At 37.9% G+C, this 11640-nt stretch overlaps 1 protein-coding gene across 2 annotated transcripts; it reads left to right on the top strand.

Moving 5' to 3' along the window:
- Positions 1–780: 780 nt before the first annotated feature.
- Positions 781–10252, top strand: LOC131552949 (tripartite motif-containing protein 16-like). Of its 2 annotated transcripts, none has more exons than XM_058797195.1 (7): positions 781–820; positions 1172–2591; positions 3078–3173; positions 3254–3487; positions 3779–3938; positions 4079–4126; positions 6554–10252. In XM_058797195.1, the coding sequence occupies exons 2-7, from the start codon at positions 2019–2021 to the stop codon at positions 7072–7074; spliced, it is 1632 nt and encodes a 543-aa protein (XP_058653178.1). In that variant the 5' UTR covers positions 781–820; positions 1172–2018; the 3' UTR covers positions 7075–10252. The 2 variants fall into 2 exon arrangements, with proteins under 2 accessions (XP_058653178.1, XP_058653179.1); XM_058797196.1 differs by lacking the exon at positions 781–820 and having other exon boundaries at positions 942–1290; positions 2015–2591.
- Positions 10253–11640: the final 1388 nt, after the last annotated feature.

Here is an 11640-nt window from a genome sequence, read left to right as displayed (position 1 = left end):
TACACCCATGAGAATGGGACATCGGAGTATTGTGTAAGATCACACGAGCTGATAACATGTCTGAGTACAGAAGTGTGAATGTAAAAGTAAGTTGAAAGTGCTTCACCCAGAGGTCAGAGATTTGTACAATGACTTGAGTGCTCACCAGAATGGCTAAAATGATTTACCTTCGGTACATGAGTTACATGGCAAGTACAACAATGATGTTGTAAGAGTGATGAAGTTTGATGAAGTATTTTATTTTATAGACGAGAACATTGACGAAGTCACTGGAGATGACAGAACATCCACCCCAGACACGATCGTCTCGACAGAGCTTTGAAATGACGGAGACGGCTTTTGGGGCAGTATCTTTACCTAAATCCAACATTTAATTTATTGGGCATTGTAGGAGATGCCTGATTTATGAAAGAAGCCACACGTTTATCTGTGAAGACTCTAAGGGACATTTAATTGGAGCATGCTATCATGAGATTACTGATGGAAATTGATGAGATGCAAATTTGAACAGTATTTGACTATTATAAAACAAAGCACAGAAATCTGGCTAATTGGAGATATTGTGAGGGGAAAAGTTATAGAAAGCAAAATTGTGAGGCCTAAGAACAAACGACCCTGGGTTGATCACTATTTCAACATATTTCAGATGAACGTCCTAACCGAATCAGGACAAATGTATACTAAACTGAGCAAGTATGACAAAAATGAGTAAATGGCATACAAACTTGCATGACTGGGGTGTTAAGGAAAATAAGCAATTGTCCTATTGCAAGTAGTCCTATTGCAACAGACCACGGAGAAGTCTTCTGTGACCTATTTTGTGAGTATGAAAATTCAATGCTTATAGGATAGGACAGACTTGACTTTCTTTACCTAACCTGAGAATAAAATAAGGTAGAAGGTGTAGGGAATTTAGCACCGAAAACAATTTGTATAGCGCTTTTCATAATACAAATTGTTGCAAAGCAGCTTTACAAAAGATTAAGTTTCTACAGTATATTTAGTAATTGCTTATCAGTGGTGAATATGTCAAGTTGATGTACATATGGCAGAATTGTACGGTAAAAATCAATTAACAACAGAATCAAAAAACGATGAACACTTAACAGCAATGATTATATGTTGCAATCAAACTTATAGTAAATTTTGGTAGTTCTGTATGTTGTTTCAGGGTTGGCATCATCTGAGGTCCTCTGAGGGGTTGCATCATCTCTTCTCAGGTGTTCTGGATCCAGACTGATGCTTGTGTAGATCATAGTTACCACGGAATGTCAATCAGAAACAGAGAAGGTAATAGAGACATAATTAGCGTAGCTGCTGTTCCAACCAAGCAAAATGAATTTGTTCAACCCAAGCTAAAGAATAATAATGGCCCGGTTTCACAGACAGGGCTTAGAGTAAGCCAGGATTAGATCAAAGTTCGATCAGGACATTTAAGCAATTTTTACGAACGTGCTTAGAAAAAAAAATACATTACTGGTGTGCATCTTGAGACAAAACAAAGGAACTGATATATTTTAAGATCAGTCAGTGCTAGTTTCTTTCAGTTGAAACAGCTCAGAATTACATTTTAGTCTGGGACTAGGCTTAAGCCTGGTCTGTGAAACCGGGGAATGTGCATTTGATCAGATATAACTGCGCTCAGTGTGAAACGGCCTTTAGGGAGCGTGATGGATTGTTGCGTGGTAGAAGACTAGTTAGGTACGCAGGTGCTAACCCATTAAGGGCTTTATAGGTAAGTAATAATATTTTGTAACTGATACGGAACTTAATAGGTAGCCAGTGCAGAGACTTTAAACTTTAAAGACCTGCCATGCACTGCATTACACTGTGTGTGTGTGTGTGTGTGTGTGTGTCTGAGAGAGAGAGACTCTACAGGAGCAGGAATGAGGAAGCAGCTTCCTTTTTTTACTCATGTGACTCAAACACAGAAACAGGAAACACGTGTGTTCAGGAAAAGAGAAGCTGAAGTGTAGTTGAGCTGTTGTGTGTTTGTGTCTCTGTATTCATGCAGCAAAATGGCAGAAGCCAGAGTTTCTCAGGATGAGTTCTTTTGTCCAGTGTGTCTGGATCTCCTGAAGGATCCAGTGGCCATTCCCTGTGGACACAGTTACTGTAAGAGCTGTATTACAGGCTGCTGGGATCAGGAGGATCAGATGAGAGTCTACAGCTGCCCTCAGTGCAGACAGACCTTCAGTCCAAGACCTGCTTTAGCTAGAAACACCATGCTGGCTGAAGTGGTGGAGAAACTGAAGAAGACCAAACTCTCTGCTGACTGTGACGCTGGAGCTGGAGATGTGCAGTGTGACGTCTGTACTGGAAGAAAATACAAAGCTGTCAAGTCCTGTCTGGTGTGTCTGAACTCTTACTGTCAGAATCACCTCAAACAACATGAGAGTTCGTTTAAAGGAAAGAGACACAATTTGATTGAAGCCACTGGACGACTGCAGGAGATGATCTGCCAGAAACATGAGAAGCTCCTCGAGGTTTTCTGTCGCACTGATCAGAAATGTATATGTATGCTGTGTATGATTATTGAACATAAAAACCATGACATTGTATCAGCTGCAGCACAGAGGACAGAGAAACAGGTATTTAACACTAAACACTGATTAAATATTGCTGACACTCATTTCATATGTGTTTATATCGGCACCATATTAACAGCTGACAGCATTCACACAGCAGCAGAAATGAACAGCAGCTGAAAGAAGAGAGTTTCACTGTTTGCTGAAAATGAACCATAAACATTTATCAACACAATCTTTCGTAAAATGGGCTTACATTACACTATTCATCTGTTCTTTGACATATAATACATATAATAAAATGTATACTTCTATCAGTCAAAATGCAGAAACACTGTCAGTCTGAAGCTCTACATCGGTGTCAGTTTCACTTTAATAATACTTACACTTGTAGTATAATGTATGATGAATGTAACTGATCATGATTTCTGGAGTTTGAACCTACAGCCATTGATTATCAGCTCCACTTTTACTGGATTCATCTGTTCACATGATGATTTAGTGCCAGTAGTTTTCTGTGAGATTCACTATCATGTGTTTGTCCCGCAGAAGCAGCTGAAGGAGACACAGAAGTCGCTCCAGCAGAGAATCCAGCAGAGAGAGAAAGATCTTCAGCAGCTGAGAGAGGCTGTGGAGTCTCATAAGGTGAGTCTGGAGAAGAAGAGAAGTTTGTCTCAGTCTCAGTTCAGACTCACTGAAGCCTGAATCACTGTGTGTCCTAACAGCGCTCTGCACAGACAGCAGTGGAGGACAGCGAGAGGATCTTTACTGAGCTCATCCGCTCCATTGAGAGACGCCGCTCTGAGCTGATACGGCTGATCAGAGATCAGGAAAAGCAAGCAGTGAGTCGAGCTGAAGGACGACTGGAGCGACTGGAGCAGGAGATCAATGATCTGAGGAGGAGAGACGCTGAGCTGGAGCAGCTTTCACACACACAGGATCACATCCAGTTCCTGCAGGTAACACAGATCTAGAAGAACAGGATCATAGTGGACTTGAGCAGATCCTGCTGTGACACGAGACTCACAGAGAAACATTTCATGAGTGTCTTATTATATAATCATCAGTCAGACTCTCATCTGATCATCTTCTTCTGAAAGAGACACTGCTTACAAATGGTTTTCAGCTCTGGAAATCTCTTAGGAATCATTTCTCTGAGCTCTTTCTTCTGGAAGATATATTTAGCTGTCAAACACCAGGTTATTGGGTGAAGTGTGGAGCTGATGAGTTTTGATTTCTGTTTTCTGTAGAGTTTCCAGTCTCTCTCAGCTCCTCCTGAATCTACAGACGTAAATGATGATCTCTTCAGTTGTCTCGTCTCTTCTGATGCTCTGAGAGAATCTGTCCATCAGCTGAGAGACAAACTGGAGGATTTCTGCAAAGAGGAGCTCAAGAAGATCTCAGACAGAGGTAAAGTCCTGGAGATTCATCTGCTCTCAGAAACCAGTCCATCATCATCTCATATCATGGAGAACATCATATTAGAAATGTCTTAGGAATGGATGCAGGATCATGAGAATCACACTGTTCATGTCTGTTGATTTCCACAGAAACATTCACCAACATTGTTCTCTGGACCAGGAAGGACTTCCTACAATGTAAGTCAGTAAGAAAACAAGCAGAAAAACTCACTGAGTGTGTTCATGTTCTTCTGTAGAAGGAGAAAGAAGAGTTTTATAACTGATGTAAATGATAGGGCTGCCCTCGACTAAATATTTTTCTGATCGACTAATAGTCGTACATTTGAAGCGATTAGTCAACTAATCGCACGTTTATATTACTTACCCATATAATTCATAATAATGAGCCTTTAATTGTCTGTAGCCTATCAGCGCTCAAGCGCACACATAAAGCTTGTCATAGAGCACCACATAAGTAATGATTATGAATGTTTCAGGGAAAAAAATAGCAAGACGATTGCCTTAACATCATAATTCATTGGTAAACTAGTGTTTTCTGTATTTTCGGCTGCAGTGATGAAGTCGACGATCATCTCCACAGTGGACGTGTTTCATATGGATTACATAATCTGAAAATATTTGTTTTCCATTTGAATTACTTCATTTAAAAGTAGACATTTCGCTTTCTGTAGATATATATTTTCATGTCTGTGAGGCAAGCACACAGTTTCGGTTAATAAATATATATAAAAATTATTTTTTTTTTATGCGTTGAAGTTCACAGAGACCAAGACGGCAGGAAGTGCACCCTGTTTGTTTTCATTAATTTACAAAAGCACAACGTTTTGTTGTTATTTTGTGTGCACACAAATGAAAATAGACCTACAGATTCGAAAGATGTATTACTCTTATCTGTATGACGGAGCATTTTAAATCAAATGCAAATGATCGCACCAGTCTTGCAGTGAGCGCTACTGTTCAGCTTCCACCCTCCGCACAAACACTGGAATAGCGCACATTTATAGGTTAACATTAGATTGAGTGGCCATGTAATGATGCTACTACTTACATGTTTCTGATGATAAGACATATTTGAGGTCTATGATCGAAACAATTGGATTTGGGGATGGAAGCATTGGATTTGAAGCGGATCATCATCATCAGAACGATCGGTGTATGACATCAAAGTACCGAGAGAGCGATTCAAAAGCATAAGGAGCCATCTGCTCTCTAATCGCTCTCGCGATACTTTGATGTCACACGCCAATCGTTCTGATGCTGATGATCCGCTTCAAGTCGAACAAGCCTAATGATTCAATGGACCATTCATTCAAAGAGAACCATTTACTTCACTCCTGAATGAATCAGGCATTTGAACGAATCGAATGAATAAATGACTCGATGACTTTATCATTAAGACATTTACCACCACCTACTGGCAGTTTTAGTTTATTATTTAGAGTAGCATTTTATCAAATAAATAATTTCATATTTCCATAGTAATAATAATAAAATTAATTATTAAAGGTATAGATCAACCACCCAAAAATGACAATTGTGTCATCATTTATTCAACCTCATGGCCCAAAAGAGTATATGTAATAAATTTGATCAAACTAAATATTTCTTGCTGAAGCTACTTTTTGTAATGTCTGTTTGATGCTTTACACAAAAATGACTTTAAACTATCTTTTGGGAGTAATTTCTCAGCCAAAGATTAATTAATTGCTACATTATGTAATTAATTAGATTAAAAAATGTAATCGCTTACCAGACCTAATTTTTACCTTTATAAAGTCATTTTTGTCTAAAAGTGTGCATTAGCAATGAGTCAAATTCTTACATTTAATCAGTGAATTAGAATAAGAAGACATTTGGCCTGTTACCAAGCAAATTAAATCAGTATCAACAAAATTCATCTTTGCAATGCAGAGGAAACACAGAAGCTGCATCTGAAGTGACATTTAGATGTGTTTACACACTGTTTAATGCAGGACATTAATTCATTTAACTGGAGTTACAAATGCATGAATAATGTTTTGATATATTAAACATAAAACGTTGAATACTGATATTTAAAATTATAAAAAAAAAAAAAATGAAAAGATACTTTAAATGTGAAGTTAAAACCACCAGTAGGTGGCAGCAAGTCACTGTTAATAAGTGAGTCATTGCGACTGAACCGAATGATTTAAATGGTTGATTCATTCAGGAACGAAACACTGTCATGTTGCTCAGAGACACAAAACAGCGCTGTGGCTGTGTTTGGAATTATTTTAGTTGTTGAAATAGAGCAAAAACAGGTGAAATGGTGTCTAAAACGCAAGTCTCACACACCCCTAGTCCTGACCGATATGCTGTAATTACCACACAGACCAGCTGTTAATGACCCGTCCGTCACGGACTACTGACTTCACTTTCTGTGGATTTTCTTTTCCTGCAACTAATAAAATTGTGATCGGCTAAGCTTCTATTAGAGGGCAGTCCTATTAAATGATGATTTGCACAGATATCTGGTCATCTGTACTGAGACACTGATGATACACTGAACATGAAGACTTCAGCTACATGAAAAGATCAAACAGATTCATAATTCCTGATTCTGATGTGTTTTATCTCCATCAGATTCCCATCAGTTCACTCTGGATCTGAACACAGTGAATAAACTCCTCCTTCTGTCTGAGAGAAACAGAGTGATTACTAACACTGGCACAGATCAGTCGTATCCTGATCATCCAGACAGATTTGATAATAACTGTCAGGTGTTGTGTAGAGAGAGTGTGTGTGGACGCTGTTACTGGGAGCTGCAGTGGAGTGGAGATTATGTGTGTATATCAGTGTCATATAAGAGCATCAGCAGGAAGGGAGATGGTGATGAGTGTTTCTTTGGATCTAATGATCAGTCCTGGAGTTTGGTCTGCTCTCGCTCCAGTTGCTCATTCACACACAATAACATAGAGACTCGTCTCCCTGTGAAGTCCATCATCAGGAGAATAGGAGTGTTTGTGGATCACGGTGCAGGAACTCTGTCCTTCTACAGCGTCTCTGACACAATGAGCCTCATCCACACAGTCCAGACCACATTCACTCAGCCGCTCTATCCTGGGTTTTGGGTTGATTATAAATCATCAGTGAAACTGTGTTGATGAATCAGAATAGACTGATGAGAGATTCTACCCATAATGCTTTGAGCTGCATGATGAATCAGTAACAGTGAGATGTTATAAGCTGTATCCAAAATCGTTCACTCATTCACTAATAGTGTATGGCAGTTGAGTGCACTATATCAGAAAGGAGTGAATGAAATAAGTGAACGGATTCGGATGGTGGCGTATACACTGCGTGTGAAACTTGGAGCCATTGCAAAAACATCTTCGTCACATTGTATGTACTTTTATATTGCATGTACTGTACCTTATTTTAGAAAATAATATTAATAGCAATAACACTCAAAATGACTTTATATTGTAATTATACATACCTCCAAGTCAGCTATTAAATACTATTAAAATACTGAGAACAAAAATAAACACACATTAACACGTTCATAATTTTATGTATTTATTATTTTGAGTATCTTAAAACTCTCCCGAGCAGTGTTTTGAGCTCAGATAAGATAATGTTGTTGTAACGGAGCCGTCAAGACGTGAGGCAAGCGGATCCAAGTGCAAGCTTTTATTAGTAAACATAGTCAAAACACAGGCAGGGTCCAACAACAGCAAACGGGTATGGCACGGGCAAGGCACAAGAGTAATCCTAGGGCAAGCGTGGATCTTCGATCGGCAAACAGTACAAACAGTACCTCTGCGAACAATATTCAGAGGGATTGACAAGAGGGGTAATCCGATAACACGACCAATAGTCCAGACGAGGTGCAAACAGAGTCCGAAACAGCAGGCAAAGGGTAATCCAAGATACACAGGCAGAAGATCAGGAAACAGGCAACAAGGCAACACGAAATGACTAGACTTAGATTAGAACTGAAACTAGAAACGTGGAATGGCTCCTTTGTGTAGCTATTCCATGTAGCAGGGAAAGTCGTGGCATAATAGTTAGAGAGTTGGACTTGTAACCCAAAGGTTGCGGGTTTGAGTCTCAGGACCGGCAGGGATTGTAGGTGAGGGTAGTGAATAACCAGCGCTCTCTCCACCCTCAATACCACGATTGAGGTGCCCTTGAGCAAGGCACCGAACCCCCAACTGCTCTAGCATTGGCTGCCCACTGCTCCGGGTGTGTGTTCACAGTGTGTGTGTGTGTGTGTGTGTGTGTTCACTGCTGTGTGTGTGCACTTTGGATGGGATAAATGCAGAGCACTAATTCTGAGTATGGGTTACCATACTTGGCCACATGTCACGTCATTTCACTCACTTTCACTTTAAGTCACTATCGCTAGACAATACTTGGCAGCTTGAGAACGATATGAGTGAGTATAATATAGTGTGTGATTGACGGCAGGTGAGTCCAATTAGTGCAATGGAACATGGGAAATATAGTCCAGGGTGATATATAACAGTCTGTGTGGTGTGAGAGTCAATATGATGGAAGAGTGACCTCTGGTGGCGAGTGGATGGAAGACCACGAACCGGATTCGTGACAGTCGAGCGCCCTCAGGCGACCGTTAATTTTACATTAGAATGAATACGCTACCCACAGGTGATTAACGAACATTTTTAAATTATCCACCAAATTGTCATTTTTGTAAGTTAGCAATCAACGACGCCACCTCAGTAAATTAGTAAAATATTAAACTGAGTTATTGCCTACATAATATATTTTAATATGAATAATGTATGAAATAAACGTTAAAGCAGAAATAAGACAGATGTAAACAACATCTCTCATTCAAACTCGCTCCCGCGCTCTTTTCCAGCTCGGCGGTTCTCCGCATTGGATTGTGAGAAATAGTGCTTCAGTGAGTGTACATCGGTTGTACCATAGATATGTATACATGTCTATGGGTTGTACACTCGAAATCAGAATGAATTGTGGGTAAAAAGTACAGCAGTTTTATAATTATTATTATTTTTTCTTAATGTTAATATTTCAAGTAAATGCTATGTGTATATTGTTATGTTTATAACAAGTTTAATAAAAACAGTTAAAAAAAAAAAAAGTACAGCGGTTTTGCCCTTTTGGGCCCCAAAGATGGTTTTACCGCACAAAACCCACTCAGGGCCCCTGTGGGTTAGCCCATGCGGGGTCCATTGCAGTTTGCTCATTTGGGGCCCTATGAGGATTTTCTGTGTTTTTCACATTTTGTTATGTTGCAGCCTTATGTTAAACTGTTTTAAATTACTTTTTTCCACATCAATCTGCACTCCATACACCATAATGGCAAAGCAAAAATAGAACTGTCACAACTTTGTAAATTTATAAGTATTCAAACTCTTAACTCAGTACTTAGCTGAAGCACCTTTACCTGAAGCCCTTCTCCATCAATTGCTCAGTTTGGCCAGGAGGCCTGCTCTAGGAAGAGTCCTGGTTGTTCCAAACGTCTTCCATTATGGAAAATGGAGACTACATGCTTCTGTGAACCTTCAATACAGCAGAATTTTTTTTTCTGAACTCTTCCCCAGATTGGTTTGATGCAATCCTGTCTCTGAGCTCTACAGGCAATTTTCTGACCTCAGGGCTTGGTCTTTGCTCTAATATGCATTTTCAGCTGTTAGATCTTTTATTAAGACGTGTGCCTTTCCAAATCATACCATTCAGTTGAGTTTCCCGCAGGTTAACTTCACTTAAAGTGTGGTAACATTTACAAACAAAATGAATGTTCCTGAGCTAAATTTCAACTGTCACAGATAAGGGTATGAATACTTATGCAATTAAATCATTTAAGTTTTTTTTATCTTTAATAAATTTGCAAAGATGTTAAAAACCTGTTATTTGCTTTGTCATTATGGTGTATGGAGTGTAGATTGATGAAAAAAGTCATTTAAAGCAGTTTAACATAAGGCTATAACAAAAGTAAAAAAAAAAAAAGGGGGTTTGAATACTTTCGCATATATAATGAATTTGTGTTTGTCAATGCATTTAAATTGTGTAATATACATAAATTATAATAGTATACATTGTTTTTGTTGTAATACAATGCATTTATATTTGTATATAAATACATTGTAGGCTATTATTAAATAAAATTAGTTTATTTGATAAAATACAATGTGAATAAACAGATCATTCACTGATTTGTTCATTTATTCATTGTTATTGCTGGTATTGATTGGTGATGTAATAATTTATTAAATATTTCTAAAAGGAAAAAGTAATATTTATTAATATAATAAATTATATTAGCGTGTCAGCTCTTAAGCACGTGATTAATTCTAGCCAATGAGAGCTGGAACTGTGCATCGTTAATGAGCTGTCATTCCGGCTTCAACTGATACCCCCAGCATTTCAAAAGCTTAAAGAAACTTTGATGACATCACCTGTTCTCGCATACTATGATCCAGGGAAGGCCACAGTGGTGTTCCCAGCTAACAAATTTATGTTCTGAGAACGTTTTTGTAACGTTCTGTTTTGGTTGTGGGAACGTTATTTGGAATGTTCCAAAAATGTGGAAATGTCCAGTTTGTTTAACGTTGCTAGAACGTTATTTGATGGTTAGCATAACGTTCCTACAACGTTCTTGCAACCTAAATTTCACTAAAAATATAACGTTCTATGAACGTTTATTTGGAACATTCCAAGAACGTTAAAATGTCCAGTTTGCTTAACGTTCCTACAACGTTATTTTTTTGTTAGCATAATGTTCCTACAACGTTCTTGCAACCTAAATTTCACTAAAAATATAACGTTCTATGAACGTTTATTTGGAACATTCAAGAACGTTAAAATGTCCAGTTTGCTTAACGTTCCTAGAACGTTATTTTATGTTAGCATAATGTTCCTGCAACGTTCTTGCAACCTAAATTTCATTTAAAAATATAACGTTCTATGAACGTTTATTTGGAACATTCAAGAACGTTAAAATGTCCAGTTTGCTTAACGTTCCTAGAACGTTATTTTATGGTTAGCATAACGTTCCTGCAACGTTCTTGCAACCTAAATTTCATTTAAAAATATAACGTTCTATGAACGCGTTTATTTGGAACATTCAAGAACGTTAAAATGTCCAGTTTGCTTAACGTTCCTAGAACGTTATTTTATGGTTGGCATAACGTTCCTGCAACGTTCTTGCAACCTAAATTTCATTTAAAAATATAACATTCTATGAATGTTTATTTGGAACATTCAAGAACGTTAAAATGTCCAGTTTGCTTAACGTTCCTAGGCGTTATTTTATGTTAGCATAATGTTCCTACAACGTTCTTGCAACCTAAATTTCACTAAAAATATAACGTTCTATGAGCGTTTATTTGGAACATTCAAAAACGTTAAAATGTCCAGTTTGCTTAACGTTGCTAGAACGTTATTTTATGGTTAGCATAACTTTCCTGCAATGTTCTTGCAACCTAATTTTCATTAAAAATATAATGTTCTATTAACGCTTTATTTGGAACATTCCAAGAACGTCAAAATGTCTAGTTTGCCTAACGTTGCTAGAACATTATTTTATGGTTAGCATAATGTTCCTTCAACTTTATTTCCACCTACATTTTCTTAAAATACAACACCCTAAAAACATTTGGAACATTACAAAGTTTAGTTTAATAAAATGTTATTTTAAGATTAGCAGTATTGCAACATTCGCTTTCAACATCATTTTT

This window comes from Onychostoma macrolepis, chromosome 14 (assembly GCF_012432095.1).
Source record: "Onychostoma macrolepis isolate SWU-2019 chromosome 14, ASM1243209v1, whole genome shotgun sequence".
Lineage (NCBI taxonomy): Eukaryota > Metazoa > Chordata > Actinopteri > Cypriniformes > Cyprinidae > Onychostoma > Onychostoma macrolepis.
The sequence above is the reverse complement of the archived record's forward strand: the minus strand, read 5'-3'. Positions and strand labels throughout refer to the sequence as shown.

Excerpts from the sequence above, each read along its gene's own strand:
- LOC131552949 (XM_058797195.1), top strand. The coding sequence starts at position 2,019 with ATGGCAGAAGCCAGAGTTTCTCAGGATGAGTTCTTTTGTCCAGTGTGT. Across the intron at positions 3,174-3,253 it reads AGGCTGTGGAGTCTCATAAG|CGCTCTGCACAGACAGCAGT; the intron begins GTGAGTCTGGAG and ends GTGTCCTAACAG. Across the intron at positions 3,939-4,078 it reads CAAGAAGATCTCAGACAGAG|AAACATTCACCAACATTGTT; the intron begins GTAAAGTCCTGG and ends TGATTTCCACAG.